This window comes from Grampus griseus, assembly GCF_964374135.1.
Source record: "Grampus griseus genome assembly, chromosome: 18".
NCBI lineage: Eukaryota > Metazoa > Chordata > Mammalia > Artiodactyla > Delphinidae > Grampus > Grampus griseus.
Window position 1 is genome coordinate 14,992,733 of NC_139012.1, and position 21,873 is coordinate 15,014,605.

Consider the following 21,873-nt stretch of genomic DNA (forward strand, 5'->3'; position numbering starts at 1 on the left):
CTGAGCACCTGTTAACTCACCGGGCATTGTGACTGGGTTCTTCACCTGCATGAGCCCTTTTAATCCTGAGAATCACCTTCTAAAGCAAGCATTCCTAGAGGCTCCGAAAATTTGTCCCTGGTCCTCCAAACGTGTCACTAAAAGACGGTTTCTGGAGTCTGTATTTCCTAAGCCTGAGACAGGAGAATTGAGGCCCAGCCTGTAACGGCCTGGCCTGGCCGAGGGCGAAAGCCTCCAATGTCTGCAGCCCCCGGCTTGGGCGCACCCTGTGGTTCCGGTGAGCCAGGTGCCCCGCGGAGGACAGCAGAGCTGGCTCATCCCGGCAGCGGAAACTCAGCGCCCAGCCGTGTCCAGCTGTGGCTTGGTGTGAAGGGCTTCGGGAGAAAGTCACCTCTGACAGAGGTCAGGAAGAGCACCTAGAGGCCCCACATCTCACCTGCAGGCTGGCTTCCTGGAGCCTCAGTTATGAAAGAAGTTCAGGGGCCTAGATAACACATTTCTCAGGAGCTGCTACACCAGAATAGGCTGTGTGCGTGCCTGCGTGTGTTGTTACTTCAGTGCCTTTGAATTTAATCATTAAAAAGACCAGATATTTATTACAAATTAGTTCTATCTTCCAGTCCTGCAGCCTTCAGAGTATACTGTTTTGGTGAATTTTGAGAAGGGAAATAAAAGCAAAAAGAACTGATCTTTTAGTCGTCAAGTAATATTTGTTTTCCTGCTTCCATCCCTCTGGTCTTGTTGGATGCTTAAGCGTGAGTCGCGTGTTCTTCATTCTTCACACTTGCTGCGCCTCTGAAAACAACAACTTATTACCCTGGTAGTAAACGCACAACTTGGAAACTGGAAGAATCCCAAATTTCCCAAGATGTAAGGTGCTATGCGCCATCCTGGGGATTCAAAAATCGCAGACAGGTTGTAATTAGTTTTCTTTTTTTTTAAAGTATCACTTAGCAACATTAATTCTGATAAATCAAAGTTAGTGTAACAATTAGGAGTAATTGATGAATTTTAAATTGTTTACCGCCTCTAGCACTTGAAGTCTTAAGTAGGATGGATGTAAAAGGACAGAACATTCTAAAATCCACCAACCCTTCCTGATACTTCCACAAGACCCGCTTCTCCCCTCCCCACCCCCGTTTAAAAATGAGGGCCAAAAATTTCAACCGCCCGCTCACTGCCATTGGTATTTTAATATCTCTTTAGGTAACGTCTATTTTTTTCTTTACCACTGACATTGGCTTATTTCATATGAATCTATAATATATTAAATACATATGCATTTAAAATATTGTTTTAATTTGTTCGTGAATTGTTTCTCTTAAAGGGCCTGTCTGGGGAAATGAGTAATTTCTCATATCCTGTTCTTGCAGGAAGAATTTTGAATCGTTTCTCCAAAGACATTGGGCATATGGATGACTTGCTGCCCCTGACATTTCTTGATTTCATCCAGGTAACTAACAGTCATGTCAGAGTTCTCACAGCGCAAAGGAAAGTGCCTGTTTTTCAAGGCCTTTTCACAGGGGCTGAGATGGGCCTTTCAGCCTGACTGTGTTATCTTAATTAAGTAAAAGGCCACGTTTGTAAGAGAAAGGTGTGGTTGTGATCGGCAGGCTGAGTTAACATGAGTGACACCTGCTGTAGGAGTGGCTACACAGTCACGGTCAAGGTTGGTTCGAAGCAGTGACATGCTTGGTAAGTGGTTCTCCCGCTGCCGTTCAGCTGTCTGGCGTGGATTCCCTTTACTGTGAGCACATTTCAAAACAGAGAAAAACAATCACCTCTCACGGAAAGATAGCCTAGATTAACTAAATTATGCATCGGATTACCACAAAGGACAAATATTTACTGCACTTTTTTGTGTGTGTAAAGCCAGGTGTGGTTACTTACAAAGAAAAGATTAGTAATAATAAGGTGAAAATAATCCTTTAACAAGGACAATAGTGAGCAGTTATGGAAGATACAAAGCCTTTAAAAGCAAGTACCTTTAAGCCAATAATTTGAGTAAGGGATCAAAGTCATCTCAGAAAATGTCTTTTTTGTTTCTGTAGACAGCTTTTCTTTTAACACATTAATTGCTGTGTCTTAAGGTGTCTTTAAAAAAACAAACCTTCAATCCCACAGAAATACCTTCTACACAGCCTTTGTTTTGTCTGTGGACTTGGAAGTTCTAAAGAATGATGTTAGGTCATCTGAGCTCTAATCTCATTTAGTATTGTTGTGCGTTTGGGATGTTTTTTTCTGTTGTTTAATTCTGTCTACTTTGAAGTGATTCAGGCTGAGGGGACTTTCTGTTTCATTTCCAAGTGTTTTGGACATCAAAAACATTTATCAGGGCTTCCCTGGTGGCGCAGTGGTTGGGAGTCCGCCTGCCGATGCAGGGGACACGGGTTCGTGCCCCGGTCCGGGAGGATCCCACATGCCGCGGAGCGGCTGGGCCCGTGAGCCATGGCCGCTGAGCCTGCGCGTCCGGAGCCTGTGCTCCATGGCGGGAGGGGCCACAGCGGTGAGAGGCCCGCCTACCAAAAAACAAACCAACCAACCAACCAAGCAAAAAAACCACATTTATCAAAAGGTGTACATTTTCTAAAATCCCAGCTGCTGCTGCTAATATTGATACTTCCTAAGTTGGAAGCCTTTTCACATTCCCTAAGTGCCAGCTAACACGAGCCCATTTTAAGACCAGGAAGGAGGAATGCTGCAGTTAGGGTGTGCAGTCATGGCTTGATACTGATGCTCCCCATACCCCCATTTTTTATTTCAAGGCTCAAGTGCTCTTTAAGTCAAAACTTAGGGTCTCTCCTGGAGCCTTTTTTTTTTTTTTTTTTTTGCGGTACGCGGGCCTCTCACTGCTGTGGCCTCTCCTGCTGCGGAGCACAGGCTCCGGACGCGCAGGCTCAGCAGCCATGGCTCACGGGCCCAGCCGCTCCGCGGCACGTGGGATCTTCCCGGACCGGGGCACAAACCCGTGTTCCCTGCATCGGCAGGGGGACTCTCAACCACTGCGCCACCAGGGAAGCCCCCTGGAGCCATTTTTATAAAAGGAGCCACAAATACTTAATTTGGAAAATTAACTATGTCAGAAATATCAATAATAGGCCTGAGATTATTCTAGCCATTCCTGTTAGTCACAAAGAAATGTGCCAATGAATGTAGCCTGTGGGCAGAGGCCTCCACTGTTTACCAATGTGAAGTAAGCTGGGATTTAGAGGCAGGGTCTTACTGTTCTTTTTAACCTGAGGGACAAGGGTCTAACTTAATCTTGGTGAAACGTAAATACCAGTAGTTCCAATTAGCTGATTTCTTGAATCTAATTGCAATAGTAAATCTCAATATTATTGTCTTCAAGAAAGGAGTTTTTTTTATAAAGGATGACTCAGTTATCAATTATGATAAAGATCCATTGTCACTTGTTTTGTTTGCAGGTGTCTCTAAGAAGGCTCCCATAATCCCTTCAGGAAGAAATATTTTCTCCTTTATAAGATGGTATTAGTTAAATATAAAAGCCCTGATCCCTGCCATTGTTGTTGATTCTTTAAGAGACATTTCCCAACATTCATTGTTTAAATGGTTATCCAGAGGAATCAGGTGAAACTTAATAAACAGTGCAGTAACTGATTCATCTTTGTGTGCAGAAGCCTTTCTCCAGAGGATTTGCATTCAATGAGTGGGGTTTTGACGAGGTATCACTGGGATCATTTTGAAGTATTTGGACCTGTTGCTCTATTAGCAAGCAAAGATTTTTATTAAAGCCACAAAAATGAAGTCGAACTGCCCTCAAAGAAAGGCCAACAAAAATCAAAATGTAAATTGATTTTTTTTTTTCTCTTTTTTTGAATTTGGATAGGACGCTGTAAAGATGAAAAGAACCCAGTGGTGATCTGGGACTCTTAATGGAATCATGTAAACTTAAAATAAACACTATTATGGTAAGCACATAGAATGAAAACTAATTTTCCAAATCAAATACATTATATTCAATTCATTTTCCCCAATCAACCAAATGTTTAAAACCTGTTAGTTATAACAGCAATCTTCTGGAAATTAATTAGAAGCCTATTAGCTCTGCCAGCTGAGCTGAACCGAATGAAGAGGGTTGCTCGTTACATTTCTAAATAGGCTCCCGAGTTAAAGCAAAGGAAGGTCAAAATGACAATCAGCTTGACTCACCTTATGGCTTTGCTTAAGACGTGGATCTATTTTTTTTTTTTTAAGGAGTTAATTTTTTTTTAAGGAAATTTTATCCACTTGGACTCAATCCTCTAACTTAAAAAGTCAGGATAAAAGGTATCCTGAATATTATCTTTGTTAACAGTAACACCCTCACAAGTGCATAGGAATCTGAAATGGAAGTGACTTTTAGGTCTCTTGTCTGGCCCATCAGCTTCTCTGAAGAGTTTTGTCATCCCCTTTCAGAACTGAGATAGAAAATTTCTTGTGTGCCTTTGATTTTAATGTCATTAGCAAAACGGGCCGCTGACATCAGGAGAACCTGGGTTTTAATGTCTCTCATCTGATTCTTAGGGTCAGAATCCTAATGACTAGCAGGTCTTCCTCTGCTCAGGGAAGTTCGCAGAACGTGAGTCCTTCTAAACCCAACAGCTGACTTTAGAAAGGGTTGGGAAATTCCGTATCAAGAAGTTAACCTTGGTTTGATCTTGTGGTCCTTCCTGATCTACATGTCATCTCTTATTCTTGAGCCAGAAAGAACTTGGCAGGATTTATAGTAACAAATAGAATACAAATCAAAATTCAAAGCTTAGATATCTTTCCACTTTTCAGAGTATTAAAACCAACACTGACATGTTTAATGTTTGTTTCTTACTGAAGATAAGCATGTGATAATACTTTTCAGGAGAATTAAAATCAAGCAGGTACAGAAATAATGTAATTGCACTAATCTATGGTAACTTTTTAATCCGTAGCATGCATGTTTCATTACTTTATCTGTAAGAAAGACAATGATAATTTTGTTGGTTTTGTAAGTAAGAGTTCAGAAATATGGACCATTGGCCTAGAACATAATTGTGTCTCCAGTTAAGTCTGATGCTGATGAATTGAAGACAGGGAACTGAGACAGAGCCCTCATAATGGGGGAGGGGGTATACTCCCATGAAGGCAGTCAGAAGTCAGATTTTATTATTCCACTAACACAGTGACTGAGATGAGAAAATTCTGTTTAAAACGTGAGCAAGTTTGCTGGCCACATGGAAGGTATTTACTTAACTTTGTCCCTTGGACTTCAACAAATGATTCGTATTTGTGTGAACATTTGTGGGGTTTTGTTTGCTTTTTGTTTTGTTTTTGGTTTCATTTAGTGCTTCATATCCATGCTGATGGGAAACAGTGACACAGCTCATTTTGAAATGAGTGTAATTTACTATTGTGCAACATTCCAGTGAGAATTCCAGAGGAACAGTGGGGTTAATGTGTGGGATATGGGAACCTGAGCTGACACAGGCATGGAACACGAGTGAATGAAGAGAGACCAATTTTTGACTGACGAGGCATTTTGGAAGGGTAGGCCAGAAATGGGGGAAGTTTTTTAAATATAGGAAATAAATATTTTATACAAAATAGCAACAGTCTGCAGGTTATCTCAGCGTTGCCTTGGGCTTTTTAGATAAGTTAGCCAGTGGCTGGCAGTGCACATCTGGCTTATTAAAGTGCTGTTCAGACACATTTTGTTTGTTTGCTTTCTCAAAAATCATAACAGCTTTGAGTATTAACAATGTTTTAAAAACCAAGTCATCTATCAATCCCGAACATGGTTCTTCACTCATGAAAACTAAATATCTTTATGAAAATAGGGATTGAAATACAAAGTATAAAGGCCATATAAACCTCGTATGTGAGAAATCAATGAGGGAGAATTCTTTGAATAGGACTTTGGCCTTCAAAACATAATGTATTTGAATAAACATAAACAAACAAACAAACAAAATGTGGTCACTTAAAATTCACATTCTTAAGTGTATGACTTGACTTCCTAATGCCACAGCATAAATAACAACAACATAAATATAGCCTCTCACTTTCTTAAAACAGTGATTGATTTAATTAATAATGGTACCATACATACATAATATTTATGTTTCAGTAGTATTTAAATTTAAAATTTATTAAGGATTAAATTAATTCTTAATGATCATTTTAATAATGCAGTAAATTTGTAATATTTGATGGCCAGTTGTATGGTTTTGTGAATGTATTTGCAACTAGAAATATAATGGGAAATCTTGAAGTTTCTCTCAAACGAATTATTTCCATTGCATATTTGTGATGTGTGGATTTGTAATTCGTTCAATATTTCTCTTTCCCACAACATGTCTTCATTTTTGGATTGTTTGCAGTAGTGTTTTATCGAGCTTCTATTATGTGCTAGGGATGTGGGGATGAAAAAGGTAAACCCTTTGTCTTCGTTCATTGGACAAGTATTCATTAGAGTGTGTGGCGTGTGCTAGGCACCATGCAGGGCTTGGGGATGTGGAGTTGAATGAAATCTAATTCCCATCTTCCTTGAGGCACACTCTCCTGGGAGAGACAGATCGAAAGTCAGCAAGTACTGTGCTGTGTGGTAAGTTACAACAGGAGTATACTGGATAGGAGACTGGATAAGGCTTTAGTGTGAGACAAATCTGATTTCCACACCCAGATCTTCCTTGACATTTTTGGACCTCCAGATGGAAGCATCCTGTACTTAATTGGAAGTAAGAGTCTGGTGTTTGAAAGAGAGACCTGCTGGGCTTCCCTGGTGGCGCAGTGGTTGGGAGTCCGCCTGCCGATGCAGGGGACGCGGGTTCGTGCCCCGCTCCGGGAGCATCCCACATGCCGCGGAGCGGCTGGGCCCGTGAGCCATGGCTGCTGAGCCTGTGCGTCCGGAGCCTGTGCTCCGCAACAGGAGAGGCCACAACAGTGAGAGGCCCGCGTACCAAAAAAAAACAAACAAACAAACAAACAAAAAAAGAGAGACCTGGGATGAGTATGGCACCTGTGTATTCTTTACTGAATCTGTGAAAATGAATAAGACTGCCCAGAGAGAGAGTGAAGCATTTCAGGAGCAAAGATCCTTATGGAAGCCTTAATATTCGGAGGGAAAGCAGAGAGAGAAGGGAAGCAGAGGAGACACACAATGAAGAGATGAGGAAATAGGTTGGGGGACCGAGGAAGGACAAGTCTGTTAAGTGCAAAGGAGAAGGTAAGTCCCTGGAAAGTTGTCAGTTGATTTAGAAATCAGGAGGCTTCTGGTGACCTAAGAAGCAGGTTTCAGATGGGCGGGGCCAGACTGCAAAGGGCTGCAAATTCAGGAGACGTGGAGGAAGGCAGGCTACTCCTGGAAGGAGTCTGAGTAAAACCAGAGAGAGGCCCATCCGGAATGTAGGGTCTGCGGAGGAGTTGCTGGTTGGGTGTTTAGTTTTGGGGTTGGGGGTGTGTGGTGGGTAATATTTTCCTCTGCCCCTCCTTCCCCTCAACAAACAGGGATTAGCGTTGACGCCCTGAAGTATGGGGGTGGATCAGGCAGGAATCCTCCCCTCCAGGCCCCCAAGGGGAGGGAGACACACAGAGATCCACCCCTGGCCGCCTTTGGAATCCTAACTGTGGCAGCGCCCTGGGGGAAGTCCTGGAAGGCAAACTGGGTGTGGGGCTGGAGGTAGTAAGGGAGCCTGGTCCAGGAGGTGGGCGTGGCTTCTAGAAAGCGACCTTTGATCCCAGATGAGAGGAAAAGGCCTTTGTGGATGGTGGGGCAGGAGGGGCTGCTGGAAGCCTAGTTCCCAATGGGCAACAGTCTGTCTGTCTGTCACTAGCTGAGAGTGGTGTTGGCAAGGGCCTTGGAGGGGGTTTTCAGTTCGGTTTTGTTTTAAAGGATGTAGGTAGTGCCAAGTGTGTTCAAACTCATTTTTTTAAAAAATTAATTAATTAATTTAGGCTGCTCCGGATCTAAGTTGTGGCACGCGGGATCTTTGCTGCGGCATGCAGGCTCTTAGTTGGGGCATGTGAACTCTTAGTTGTGACATGCATGCGGGATCTAGTTCCCTGACCGGGATTGAACCCAGGCCCCCTGCATTGGGAGCGCAGAGTCTTACCCACTGGACCACCAGGGAAGTCCCACAAACTCATTTGTGATGATTCTGCTCATCCTTGGGTATATTTGATAAACCTTGAAATATAGTTGATCATTTTCATTCTAAAGTGTTTGTTCCATATACTTTTTCTCATCTAATTTCTTTCTCGTTCCCTAAAATGAAATCTCAGGTAATTCATTTAATGTTTTGTAATTATACAAAACACCTGCTTTGTATTATTTCTGTGTTTCTTCTGTCTTTTCCTTATGAATACTGTGTTACATAGTTTAGCCTGCCTGCGATCCTCTAAGATCAGATACCTTTATTATTTTTGCTTCCAATGCCCAAATAATTTCAGAAGTTAAGTTTGCTTTTTCACTGAAATGCAGACTAATATATCATAAAAGGGTGAGACCCTTGAAGGGATCATCGGATCCCAGGATCCTCAGAGACTGGCCGTTCACCACCCCTGACACTGGAGTAGGACTCTTTTCCCACGGTGCAGTACCATCTCGGAATACACATCTACATAGATTTGTTTCTCTTTCTTTGCCAGTGATTTATGTCATGAAGGAGCCCAGGCCTAGAGAGTAAAATTGAAATTTCCTAGTCCCTAAATCTAATCTCCCTACAGTTCCTGGAAAGAAACTTTACATGTCTGATGGACTGGCTGTTGATCTACTGGTTTGTCTGTGTGTGTGTGTGTGTGTGTGTGTTTGCGTGTTTGCGTGTTTGTGTTTGCACATCTTTTTTTTTTTTTTCTTTTTGGCCGCGCCGTGCAGCATGCAGGATTTTGTTCCCCGATCAGGGATTGAACCCACGCCCCTCTCAGTGGAAGCGCGGAGTCTTAACCACCAGACCGCCGGGGAAGTCTGCGTTTGCACATCTTTAGCCCATTCTCAAATGGAGCCTCTCAGTGCTTCAGTATTTAAGGACCAGAAAAAGTCTCTCTTCCACATTAATGAAGCTTTTCTTGACCACTCTATTCTGCAATAAAACAATGTCCATACCTTACAGAAAAGAAGAGACCCTGAAACAGGAGGCTGATTGCCTCTAGATGGGACGGCAGATTCAGCAACTGCTCTTTTTCGGTTAATCCGTTTCTTCATTTTCACCTCCTCCTGCGTCACATCATCTCTCCATTTCCTCTGTAAAATATGCTTCTGGTGGCTGTCTCCAGGGCGCGTACACTCTGCTCCAGTCCTCAACCTTGTTATCTTTGTTCTGAATCCGTTGTGACTCTTCCTAAACTTGTTCACACTACTTGCCCTTGTTGTATTATCTTAACTGTAAATCTCTGGATTCCAAATGGAAGAGTTGTTTGGCAAGTTGGATACTTTGGAAGGAATTAATAAAGGTGTCACTTAAATAAAAAAGGTGTCGATGAGACAACAGATGAGTGGGGGGGAGGGATGAATTGGAGAAATATAGGAGAATTCTGTGCTGAGAGTTTCAGAAGTGTTTTAGAAACTGTAGCTGATGCACTACAGATGTGATTTACACAAGAGAAACTCGTGACATGATACCTATTTCTGCTGTTAAATTATACCAAAACATGAAGATTTTGTATTATTCTAGAATTGACTAGCTATTCAGATTGTAGCAGTTAAGGGGGCATCTTCTGTAGCCCTGCCCGGAGAGACTGGGGACGGCTTCCCATTGATTCCTGAACCTCATGTAGAGATGGAGGATGCACTAATGGCAGGGAGCCCAGGAGAGTGCAGGATGGAGGCGGGGGCCAGCATACTGTAAATAGCTGGATCGTGGAGCCTGGGGGTCAGTCATCGAAGGAGATAAAGATGGAGAGGCCGAGTGGGACGGATCACAGAGTAACTTGTGTCTCAAGCACAGGAATTCGGTTTGGAGTGTTGGATGGAAGGCTACAGAGAGGAAGAAGAGACCACCAGAAGGATAGGATTTTGCCAACATAGGGAAGACAGGACGAGGCACTGACTTGTCCAGGTTTATCTTTGGGACATCCAAGTAGCAATGCCTTATGTTTCTAATGAAAACTCTGGATTCTTAATAGGGGTTCCACACTGCAGGACAGTCCGTCTCCTCAGGTGATGGCATTATTATCCCCATATCCTAACAGGGGAATTACGAGTTTGTACACCATTAGTTTGACTCTTGTAGTTACCAGATACGTTGCGTGTCCAGTTGAATTATAGTTATTGGCCAAATTGGAGCTGTTCATCATTCTAAAGGAAGAAGGAGGTCAACATTAAAAAAAGCCACTTGATGTGGTATATTTAGTGTGATTCTGCCTGAGGATGTAAGAGCCCTGAAAAGGGTTTTTTCCAGTGTTCTTTGTTCTCTAGGAAAAACTTGATGTTTTAGTGGTGTGATTGTGCTATTGTATTATATACTGATTATATGTTAAGGGAATAATCGTCTGTGACGTCAGTAGCTTTAAGGAGTGCTGGAGTGGGGAGCCCCGCAGTCTCCCTTCCCAAGCTTGAGTCCTAGCTCTCTCCCTCTCTACCACAAAGCTACACTTTCCTTCTCTGTAAAATAGAGAAAATATTACCAACTTCATAAAGTTTGTTGGGAAGACATAATGAAGTCAATAAAATTCTAACTACATGTTAAGCGCTAAATAATGGCTAGTTATTTTTGAAATAACACATATATTTTTCATTAGGAAAAATAGTCCAGTAACAGCATTATGTTATAATAAAGTAATTGTTGCAGACAGTTTCCAGGTCCATCTGTATCACCACACGAGTGTGTGCCACAAAGATTCTAGGTTTGTAATCCTGAAGAATTTAATGGACATTTTCCAATGTAGACCTACAGGGGGGGAAAAACAGTTGTTTTCTGAATAGACCATTGAGTACTAAATATTTCCATACAATTTCGGAAACTTCAAGATCCCTGATAACATTGAGTAAAGAGTCACAATTATTCCAGAATTCTTTCCATTAAAATGTCCACTTTCAAGAAGTCTCCCAATAGAAAAATGAGTGCGTGACAATTGCCAGTAAGGTTCGGAAGGTTGGGTTTAGGCATATTAATTAATAAAATTTGGGAACTGCTCTGAGCATGCAAACTTGCATACGGCAAAATGATGTAGTTTATTGAGGAAAACGGAATTGCAAAACCTTTCCTCCTCACACACCCCTAATCCACCCCAAAACAAAACAAAACAAAACACAGCAGCTTGGCTGAGCTTAAATAACTGACTTTTCATATCCTTTCACGGACACAAAGGGCTAATCCTGAGGTTGCTTGAGCCACCAATGCTGGCAGTGGCGGGGACCACCATGGAACGTGTCATTCCCTCCTCACCACACACAAAACACATTGACTGCAGCTTTATGAAGTGAAAATGCCCAAGAAAAAGAAAATGTGAAGGAGGTGTTCTCAGTCATTTCTTTCCAGAGGGGGGAGCGCAAAAGAACAAGCTGGCTGCATCTGGATATTGAGAACAAAGCCAGCCTGAGACCAGGGCATAATAGGGTTGGGTCACTTGCTTTTATAGAAGCAAAGAGTGGAACTGCCTTTGCTTGTCTCAGTACCACTGACCCTTGCATTTCATTGTGTAGAGATGTCAGGGAAAGTGTGTAGAAAGCATTCCAGCCTCTTTCACTGAACAATGACTTTGTCATTTTGAGATTTCTGTGGTGTGTTGACCCTTTCCCCACCCCCTCCCTCAAATCCCCATTGGACAAAAGTGATTGTTAGTTAGGCTGCCTTGCCCTGTTTGAAAGATCTCTGTGTTTTGGACCCTTTAAAAGTAAACTCATCCATTTTAACTGAATCACAGCATTTTCCCGCTTTTGAAATCAACAGAAGCGTTTTAGTTTGGAATTTGCAGGGATGGGATATTCCCCGAAAATGCTAGTCCCAGAGCTAAAGATTCATGCACACTGCCAAGTTAAAGTGGGTTTCCTTTTTAATAGAAAGGAGAATTGATGATATTGGTTACTGGAAATATTTACAAACACTTGACCCTCGGGTTTCAGAGATTAAGGTGATATGCTTCACGCAAGCCCACTCGTATGCTCCGTTTACCTTTCTTTTTAATGAAAGATCAGACGGCGGGTGGGTTTTTCCAGCTTGGTCGTTAGCACACTTAGAAATCAGCACTGCCAGCATCAGCCTGGTGACAGTTAATCAGTGGGGACCTTCCTAGGCTGGCAACCAAGTGTTCCATTTTGTCTGTCCCACCATGTGTGGTCCAATGATAACGTTTATAGTTTAACAAGAAGCTAATTAAGACCTAAAGAAAAAACAATAAGCACCCCATTTTTATCAAGCCTTGTGGTGCTATTCAGAGCATAGGAATTTACATTGTAACATTATTGGACGATGTCCATTACAAAACTATAGTGGCCATTCACAGTGCTTTCTCTCCCTGCCATCTTGTATCTTTAGGAATGATCAAATGGACTGTTGTTCCTAGGGAGGGGAAAATGGCAAAACATTTACTCATGGTGAGGTCCTTTAGGGTCTCTATGTGCTCTTCTTGAGTATATTCCTTCAATTCTATCTACCAGTGTATTTTCTTGATAAAATTAAGAAGAACGGGTGAGCTGGAGAACTTCCTTCATTTTTATGGAAACCTCGTCCTTGCTACTTTATGCATGGATATATGTCTTCAGTCTGATGTGGAACGTGATGAATTATAATCTATTTGTCTTGTGGTTGCTCTCTGCTTGTGAGTTTTGTTTCTTGCAACTCTTTCTCTGGGTCTTTTGATTTCGTTTTCCCTGATTGTTATCTGCATCCAGTTAGGAAGCAGATAGGACAGCTCTAGCATTGAAGCCAAGGGCAGCATCCCGTAGGAGATATGTCAAATGGGGCTCAGGCACCCCGCTGGTTACCGTTATTTCCCGCATGTGTCCCCCAGCCTTCTTTTCCCAACGCACCCAAGGTGATCAATACATGAAACTATGAGTGTGTGTTTTACACATTGCCAACACCTGCCTGAGCATAACCTAAGGTATGGGAATTGGATTCTGGTGTCATCATGGCTGTCGTTGCTGTGTTTTCCTTTTTCTTCTTGTTGTTGTTTGTCTTTTTGTTCTGTTTTGTTTTATGATTTGGCTGCTCTGTGGGGCTCGCAGCATCTTAGTTCCCCCACCAGGGATCGAACCCATACCCAAGCAGTGAAAGCACCGAGTCCTAACCATTGGGCCGTCTTTTGATCTATTTTTTAAAACGTGTTTATTGATTTTTTGAGGTATACTTTATGTACGATGAAACAAGCAATATTTCATCTTTTTGGTTAATGAGTTTTGATAATTGTTTACATCCCTTTGATTACCACACAAAACAAAATGTAGAGCATTCCCATGACCTCAGAAAAATCTCTCTTGCCCCTTTGCAGTCAGTTTCCACACCCCCGCAGTTATCCGAGATTTCTGTCGACATAAATCAGTTTTCCTGTTCTTGGGCTCCGTATATAAAGGGAATCAACGTAGTGCAGGTTTTGCTGTGCTGCCTTGTTTTGCTTAACGTGTTTTCAAGATTTTCAAGATCCGTCCATGTTGCTACTTGTTTCAGTGGTTCTTTTCTTTCTTTTTACTTTCTGAGTCATTCCATTATGTGAAGATACCACAATTAATTTATCCATTCTCCAGTTGATAGATACTTGTGTCGTTCATAGCTTTTAGCAATGAACCTTCTTGGAGAAGTGTTTATACGGACACAAGTTATCATTCTTCTCAGCTCTATTTTAGAGGAATGATACAAGCTCCATGTACAAGTGGAACTGTTGGGTCATAAGGTAGGCGTTTGTGAACCATAAAAAAAATTACCATAAAGTTTTTCAAGATAGTTGCACCACTTTACACACTCGCCAGCAACATATGGGAGTTCTGACTGTTCCACACCTTAGCAATTTTTGCAGCACTTAGTATTATCAGTCTTTGTGATTCAAGTCTTTCTGTGCATGACTACTCTCATTGTGGTGTCAGTTTGCATTTTCCTAATGATTAATGATATTGAGCTCTTTTTCATGCATGCTTACTGACTATTTTTTCCAGTTATTCTAGCCACATTTGTTTAAAAGACTTTTATGGATTGAATTGGCACCTTGGTTAAAAATCATCTGACTGTATGTTAATAAGTCTGAGTTTGTATACTTTATTTTGTTCGATTGATCTGTTTATCCTTGTACCAGTACTGCAGTCTTAGTTACTGTTCGTTTTAGTAAGACTTGAAATCCTCTGGTTTAAGTCCTCTAACTTTGTACTTCTTCCTTAAGATTGTTTTGATCATTCTAGATCATTTACTTTTCTGTACAAATTTTAGAAGCCTTTTAATTTGTTTTCAATGAAAGCCTGCTGGAATTTTGATTAATATTTTCTTTTAGCTATAGATCCATTTGAGGAGAGTCTGAGTTTAACACTATTGAATCTGTCAGTTATGTATGTGGTACATCTCTCTACTTATTTAGGTCACGTTGAATTTTAGAAGTGTTACGTAGTTGTTACAGAAATCTTATATAATCTTTTGGTTAAATTCATTCCTGAATATTGGATGTCTTTTGATTGTATTTATGGGATTGTTTTTAATATCACTTTCCAATTGCTTGTTGCTGGTGTATAGAAATACAGTTGATTTATTTGTGAATCCACTTTGCATTTCCTGGGCGTGGTTTTTCTTTTTTAATTTTGTAGAATTTTCTATATCCACGGTCATGTTAGCTGCCAATATTAACAATTTTACTTCTTCATTTCCAATATTTATTAGTTTTATTTCCTTGCTGTGGCTAGAGGTTTGAGTACAATGTTGAAAAAAGGTGATAATACATGCTTGTACTCTTAAGATAAAACTTTAATATTTTTCCATCAAGAATGATGTTAACTGCAATTTTTTTAGGTAGATTGAATGTTTCCTTTAATTCCTAAATTCCTGAAAATTTTACTGTTTTTAAAATCAAGAATAGGTGTTAAAATTTGACCAGTATTTTTCTACATTTCTTCAGATAATTATATTATTTTCACCATTAATCTTTTAATGTGGTATATTATACCGATTGATATTTGCAGGTTAAATTAACCTTATATTCCTAGAATAAACTCCACTTGGTCCTAATGTGTACCATATATATTTTTTTTTACGTATCATTGTATGCAATTTGTTAATGTTTTGTCAAGAATATTTGTGTCTGTTGTTCATGAGGCATCTTGGTTCATAATTTGCTTTTCTTTAAATGTTTTGCCAGGTTTTGTGGTATCAGAGTTATGCAGTCCTCATAAAAAGACATGGGAAATGGATATTTTTGTTATGGTCTTTTTTTTTTTTTTTTTTTTTTTTTTAGCTGCACCTTGCGGCTTGTGGTATCTCAGTTCCCCAACCAGGGATTGAGCCGGGGCCAGGGCAGTGCAAGCCCGAAATCCTAACCACTAGGCCACCAGGGCACTCCCATGGTCAGTTTTATGTGTCAATTTGACCAGGCTGCATTCCAGTTATTCAGTCACAAAGTAGTCTAGGTGTTACTGTGCAGATATTTTATAAATATGATTAATCAGTTGACTTTAAGGAATGCTATCTTAGATAGTCTTGGTGGGCCTGGTTCAGTCTGTTGAAAGGACTTAAGAGTTAAGGCTTCCCTGAATAGAAAGAAGTTCTGCCTGTGGATAACAGCACTGGCTCCTGCCCAAGAGTTCCAGCCTATCGTTTGTAACAGCTGGCCCTGTGGATTTCTGACTTGCCTCGCCAAGTTTGATTGTGAAATACTACTTTTTTTATGTTGTTAGATTCAGTTTATTGGTATGTTGTTTAGTGTTCCTAAGACAGTTTGGCTTGTAGCTTTTTTCTTTTAATGTGTTGTGTGGTTTTTATATCATGATAATGCTGGAGTCAGATTCCCTGGAAGAATTTGGTAAAACTTTTTTCACTATCTACTTGTGAAGCCCTATAGACCTAAAGTCTTTTTTTGGTGGGAAATTTTCATATTATGGAGTCAGATTCTTAAATTGATATGGAAGTATTCAGATCTTCTGTTTCATATTCTGTCAGTCTTTGTATGTGGTTTTTCAAGAAATTTGTTGTTTGCATTGTATTTTTAAGTTTATGAGCACAATGCTCATTATATCCCGTCATTAGTGCCTGTGATATCTCTTGTGTTATTCTCTTTTAATTCACGTTAATGGTAATCCCCCCCCCCCTTTTTTATTTTACGTGGGCCTCTCACTGTTGTGGCCTCTCCCGTTGCGGAGTGCAGGCTCAGCGGCCATGGCTCACGGGCCCAGCCACTCCGCGGCATGCGGGATCTTCCCGGACTGGGGCACGAACCCGTGTCCCCTGCATCGGCAGGCGGACTCTCAACCACTGCGCCACCAGGGAAGCCCGACCCTTGACTTTTATACTTTCTTTTTGTTTTTTTAAATAAGACTTTTTTTTGGTTACAGCAGTTTTTAGTTCACAGTGAAATTAAGAGGAAGATTCAGAGATTTCCCATGTACACTCTGTGGCCTTTAAAAAAAAATGTTTAAAGGTATAAATTTACCTCTAAGCACCTTAGTTGCAGCCTTCAAATTTTAATATTTGTAGATATTCATTTTCTTTTATGCCAAAATTCTTTGTAATTTTATTGTAATTTTGAATTAGATGATACCTTGAAATGTATTATTGAACTTCCAAATATTTAGTGACATACTAGTTGCCTTTTTGTTATTGATTTCTTGTTAAATCTGCTTAGGTCAGAATATATTCTGTACAATTTCTGTCCCTTGAAGTTTGTTGATACTTGCTTTATAGTATAGGATATATGCAATTGAAAAGAATGTCTTATGTAATCACTGACTGCCGTGTTGTATAGTTCCTAATTAGGTCAAATATATTGATGACATTTTAAAAATCTTTTCTATCTCCGTTGATTTTTATCTGCTTTTTCTGTCAGTCTCTGAGATGGGTGGGTTTCAATCTCCCACTATGGGTATGGCATTGTCTGTTTCTACTGAGTTCTGTCAGATTTTACTTTATACATTAGTGAGCTGTGTTATTAGGATTATGTAAGTTTGGATTTTTAAAAATATCTTTTAGATAAAATTGACACTTTATTCTTATGAAATGTTTTCCTTTATTTCTAGGAATCCTTCCTCACTTCATGTTAGATAGATACTCCAGCTTTCTTTTGGTTAGTTTTTATGTGGGGTACATTGCTCAACATTTTGTTTCCACTTTTATTTGGTGTTATTTCTAAGCTGTGCTTTTCAAACATAGGAAATAGAGGCACTGTAGTCTTGGATTTCATAATAAGCTCAAACACTGAAAAAGGTGAGTAAGGAAGCTATTGATCGTTGAGACTTGCTGAACACAAAGGAAGGGAGAAGTGCACTCTGTTTCCCTAATCATTTCTCTTGTGTTGGTTAAGAAACTGTAAACCAAACCCCACCATTCACTCTTTAGTGGAGTTAACTGTGACTCAGGATTAAGGGCTACCTGAAGGAATACACAGGTTCCACAGCTAGTGTGGATCTGAAAAGATCTAAGGCAGTCAACTGAGGGACGAAAAGCATGATTAGTGAATCCTAAGGAAAGGACAGGTTTAGAAAAGCTTTATTAATATTAGAGTGTGTATGGATCTCATCATAGAGATAAGATACACCACTTTTTATCATTTTCTTATATAAAAGTTAATTGGGTTGGGTGAGGTCAAAAGAAATGTGATAAAGGAGGGGTCTGGAACCAGAGCTGCTCTGTAGACCCCCTTAGACATGCAAGGTACCATATCACCTTACACCTGCAGACTCAGCATTAACTCTAGGGTTAGTATTAAGTTTAGGAGCTTGCACTGATTTCCCTTTGCTTCTGTTTATCCTGTGATTGAAGGGTAAGGAGTATTGTTTCATAGAAATTACATTATATTGCTTTGTGTTTTTAAAAACTATTTATTTATGTCTTTATTTGGCTGTGTCAACTCTTCGTTGCAGCACGTGGGCTCTTCGTTGTTGCATGTGGGCTTCTCTTTAGTCGTGGCGCCCGGGCTCCAGAGCTCGCGGGCTTAGTTGCCCCACAGCACGTGAGATCTCAGTTCCTGGACAAGGGGTCGAACCCACGTCCCTCGCCTTGGAAGGCAGATTCTTAACCCCCCTGGACCACCAGGGAAGTCCCAGAAATTACATTCTATTTCTTAATACTTAGAGAGCTTCGTGGAGGCGTTCAGGATTTTACTGCCTCTACGAGAATCTTGGGTGAGCTAGCAGTACAATTGATGAGATAGTCATTTCATTGAAAGGCTTTTTTTTCCATCTGATATGTTTCCAGAATAAATAGGTATCTAATAGAATCTTTCCCACACCCACATCAATAAACAGCTTACTGATCAAAAACTGGGCATTTCTTAATCTCCCTAAATCAGAAGAAAATCTTGCTGTATTTTCTTGCCAAGAGGTGAATCTTGCTTTGTTTATCGCACTTGAGTCATATTTTCTGCAAAAATCAGTAATAGTTTAAGGCAATCTGGACGATTTGTACTTATCACAACTTGGAATATAATTCTTAGGAGTCTGACTGACAGCAAAACTCAAAGATTTGCAATTCTCTTGGGGTGTCAACAGTCTTAATGATCCTCATTTTATTTTTAATCCTGTAAACAGATAATAAAAGTCCTGTCTACTTATTAAGTGACTTTATGATTAAATACATATTTCACATTGTGCCCAATATAGGAGTGAGTGAGAGAGTTCACATAAGAATGGGGTGAGCCAGAAGTATGGATGGCATATTTGTTTGCATAAAGTAAGAAGAATACATTTTTACTGGTGTTTATAGAAAGCATGTTCTTTGGCACAAGCTTCACAGAGACTGGCAGGAACAGAATCCCATGGAATTAAGTTTAAAGTGACATGTGGGTAGAGATACCTAGGAATTCCTACAGGACTGTAAGCAATTTGGACTTTAAATGCCAAACAGGCAAACAGGCCCTCGTATTTCACACTGTGCTTGTGAAAGGAATATGTTAAAGTCTGCCATATTAGAATATAGTGTTAATTCTAGACTTAGAGACTTCCTGGGGGAACTTTAATCCAAGTGTATACATTGAACTTATAAAATCCTCAACCTCATGTGTGTGTTCTTGGGGTTTATGTATTTATTAAAATTAAGTCATGTTGTATTTTATGCTTTCTTACGAAACTTTAAAAAAAATTTAAACAGTGATTATTAAAACATGTTAGTGTGTTCTATGAGCAATCATTTTTAAGACCTTTTAATGATCAGTCTGCTGTATGAGCTGATCAGGCTCTAGTTAGCTAGGAAACTAGAACTGGCCCCTGCGTGGGAGAGAATGCAAATAAATGGGGAAAATTATAAAAGGGGGGTATATTTAGATCTTGATTTTTTTATTATGAATTTTATCTGTATATGGGATGCTGTATCAGGCAGAAATTAAAGGAACAGGCTCGGGAACAAAATAAGTAAATTCTCTGACTTCGAGCAAACTCCCAAACCTCTCTGAGCTTTGTAAACAGAAAGCATAATCTCTCCTACTCAGATGTGATAGGAGAATGAAATTAGTAACGCTTGTGAAATACTAGAGAGGTGGGACCCATGGCGAGCCTCATGAAATGTCATCCATTATTGGTAATTTGGAGGGCGCGGTAATAACCACCATTTATTTGGTTGTCAACCAGATCTAGAGACTTGTGGAATTTCTTCAGTATTATGAAAAAATTTGCCATGGGCACTAGCAATACAGCAGTTACCTTAGTTTTCACATTTTTTGAATGGGGAGGTTTTTAAACAAAACCATTAACATTTTCCAGAAAGCATTATTATTATTTTTTTTTCCTTTACTGTTTTTCTATACTCGATTAACAATTCACTTAGCTTATAGTGTGGTTTGTCAGAAAGAGCTGCTCACAGGACAGCATCATTTCTGAGGATGAGAGGTGCTCGTTAGACCTCCCTTCCGCAGGTGGTGGTGACAGTGCCCTCTGCCTGAGTCATCCCGACATCCTAACAAGGCTGCTTTGTTCCACCAAGAAGGGTGACCTCGGGTGGACACAGTTAAATTTCCTGGGATTCACTAGTTTACAAAATGTAGCTTTTGTACTTTCATTGATATGAACTCACCAATTCATGGTGCATGAAAGAGGAAATGTCAAATTGATCTTCTGTTTGGAATATACGTCTTCATCAGGTTTGCTTTGGTGCTTCAGAGGTCTACCATTTTTTCCCCTTAGTCTCCAACAAATGCTCAGCAATTTCAGAGCAGTAAGTTTCCACTAATAAGAAGCAAAGTTTGAAATAAAAAAAGGATATAGAATAGGAAACATCTCAAAAAATGGTGACTTGCCTCCATTCTCCTAAGGTTATCAATCTTTGGAAGGCCTGGAGTTGGGAAGAAAATACAGAGGGGACAGAAGTTGTAGTACGGATGAGGTTTATTGTTCATATTATTTAAAAAGTGTGTCTTCAAACAGAATAGACCTCACATTCAAGTTTTCTCTGTGGCCAGAGAAAAGCCATAGTCACTTTGGTACAGGTGACATCATTACCACACCTAGGAAAAATAGCACCTGCTCCGCTATGTCCTTGGTTGGTACTAAGCTGCTCCAGTCGTTAGAATGAACTGACAGGGTCCAACCTCATGGGATTCTTAAGATTCTTTGGGTCCATAAATCTATGAATACACCGTCCCATCTCTCCTGGCTCCTTGAATCTAGAACACAATTAAGGGAGTTAGAATTTATATTTGTTATATATGAACTGCTAAGCACTTTATATACAGTATCTCATTTAATTCCCATCACCATCCTTTCATGTTGTTGGTATATCCCAGTTTTTGCTTAGATTAAGAGTGTTTGTCAGACTTCCCTGGTGGCACAGTGGTTAAGGATCCACCTGCCAATGCACGGGACATGGGTCTGAGCCCTGGTCCAGGAAGATCCCACATGAAGCAGAACAACTAAGCCCTTGCGCCACAACTACTGAGCCTGCACTTTAAAGCCCACGAGCCGCAACTACTGAAGCCCGAGCGAGCACCTAGAGCCTGTGCTCCTCAACAAGAGAAGTCACTGCAATGAGAAGCCTGCGCACCGCAACGAAGAGTAACCCCTGCTCGCCGCAGCTAGAGAAAGCCGTGCACAGCAAAAAGGACGCAACGCAGCCAAAAATACATAAATAAACAAATAAATAAATATTTTTCAGAAAAACTTTGTCACATGGTAAGCGTGCAATAAATATCATGAGCAACACCTATAATTTTCTTCTTTCTTTCTTTTTTTTTTTCTCACTGTTGTGGCCTCTCCCGTTGCGGAGCACAGGCTCTGGACGCACGGGCTCAGCGGCCATGGCTCACGGGCCCAGCCGCTCCACAGCATGTGGGATCTTCCCAGACCGGGGTACAAACCCATGTCCCCTGCATTGGCAGGCGGACTCTCAACTACTGCGCCACCAGGGAAGCCCCTGTTCTTTCTTTGGATGGGAAAGCATTCCTTACCATTCCAACATGTCCTTCGAAGAAAGGAGTTTAATCCTAACAAAACAACCCATTAAAGGTTGTTTTTGAGAGAATGCTGGGTAAAGAGGCCACTGTATCTGTTTCCACTCTTCCAGACATTTCTACAAGTGATTGGTGTGGTGGGTGTGGCAGTTTCGGTGATTCCTTGGATTGCGATACCCCTGGTTCCCCTTGGCATCATTTTCTTTGTTCTCCGGAGATATTTCTTACAGACGTCAAGGGATGTGAAACGCCTGGAATCTACAAGTGAGTACCCGGGGCTCTCAGGTTGGGATGGCAACTCAGCCTGGCTTCCATTTGTGCTGTAATGGACCAGACCCCTGAAATTCTGCAGACTCTGTCTTCTGGAATTTCTCACTAAGTTAACATTAGGTAATTAGATATTAT

At 40.7% G+C, this 21,873-nt stretch overlaps 1 protein-coding gene across 1 annotated transcript in view; it reads left to right on the forward strand.

Moving 5' to 3' along the window:
* LOC309835850 (ATP-binding cassette sub-family C member 4) overlaps positions 1–21,873 on the forward strand; it is a 170,540-nt gene that overhangs the window by 99,433 nt on the left and 49,234 nt on the right. The window contains exons 19-20 of the mRNA XM_082675568.1: positions 1,374–1,453; positions 21,582–21,732. Of these exons, the coding sequence (XP_082531694.1) occupies positions 1,374–1,453; positions 21,582–21,732 (231 nt within the window). The remainder of the gene's footprint in view (positions 1–1,373; positions 1,454–21,581; positions 21,733–21,873) is intronic.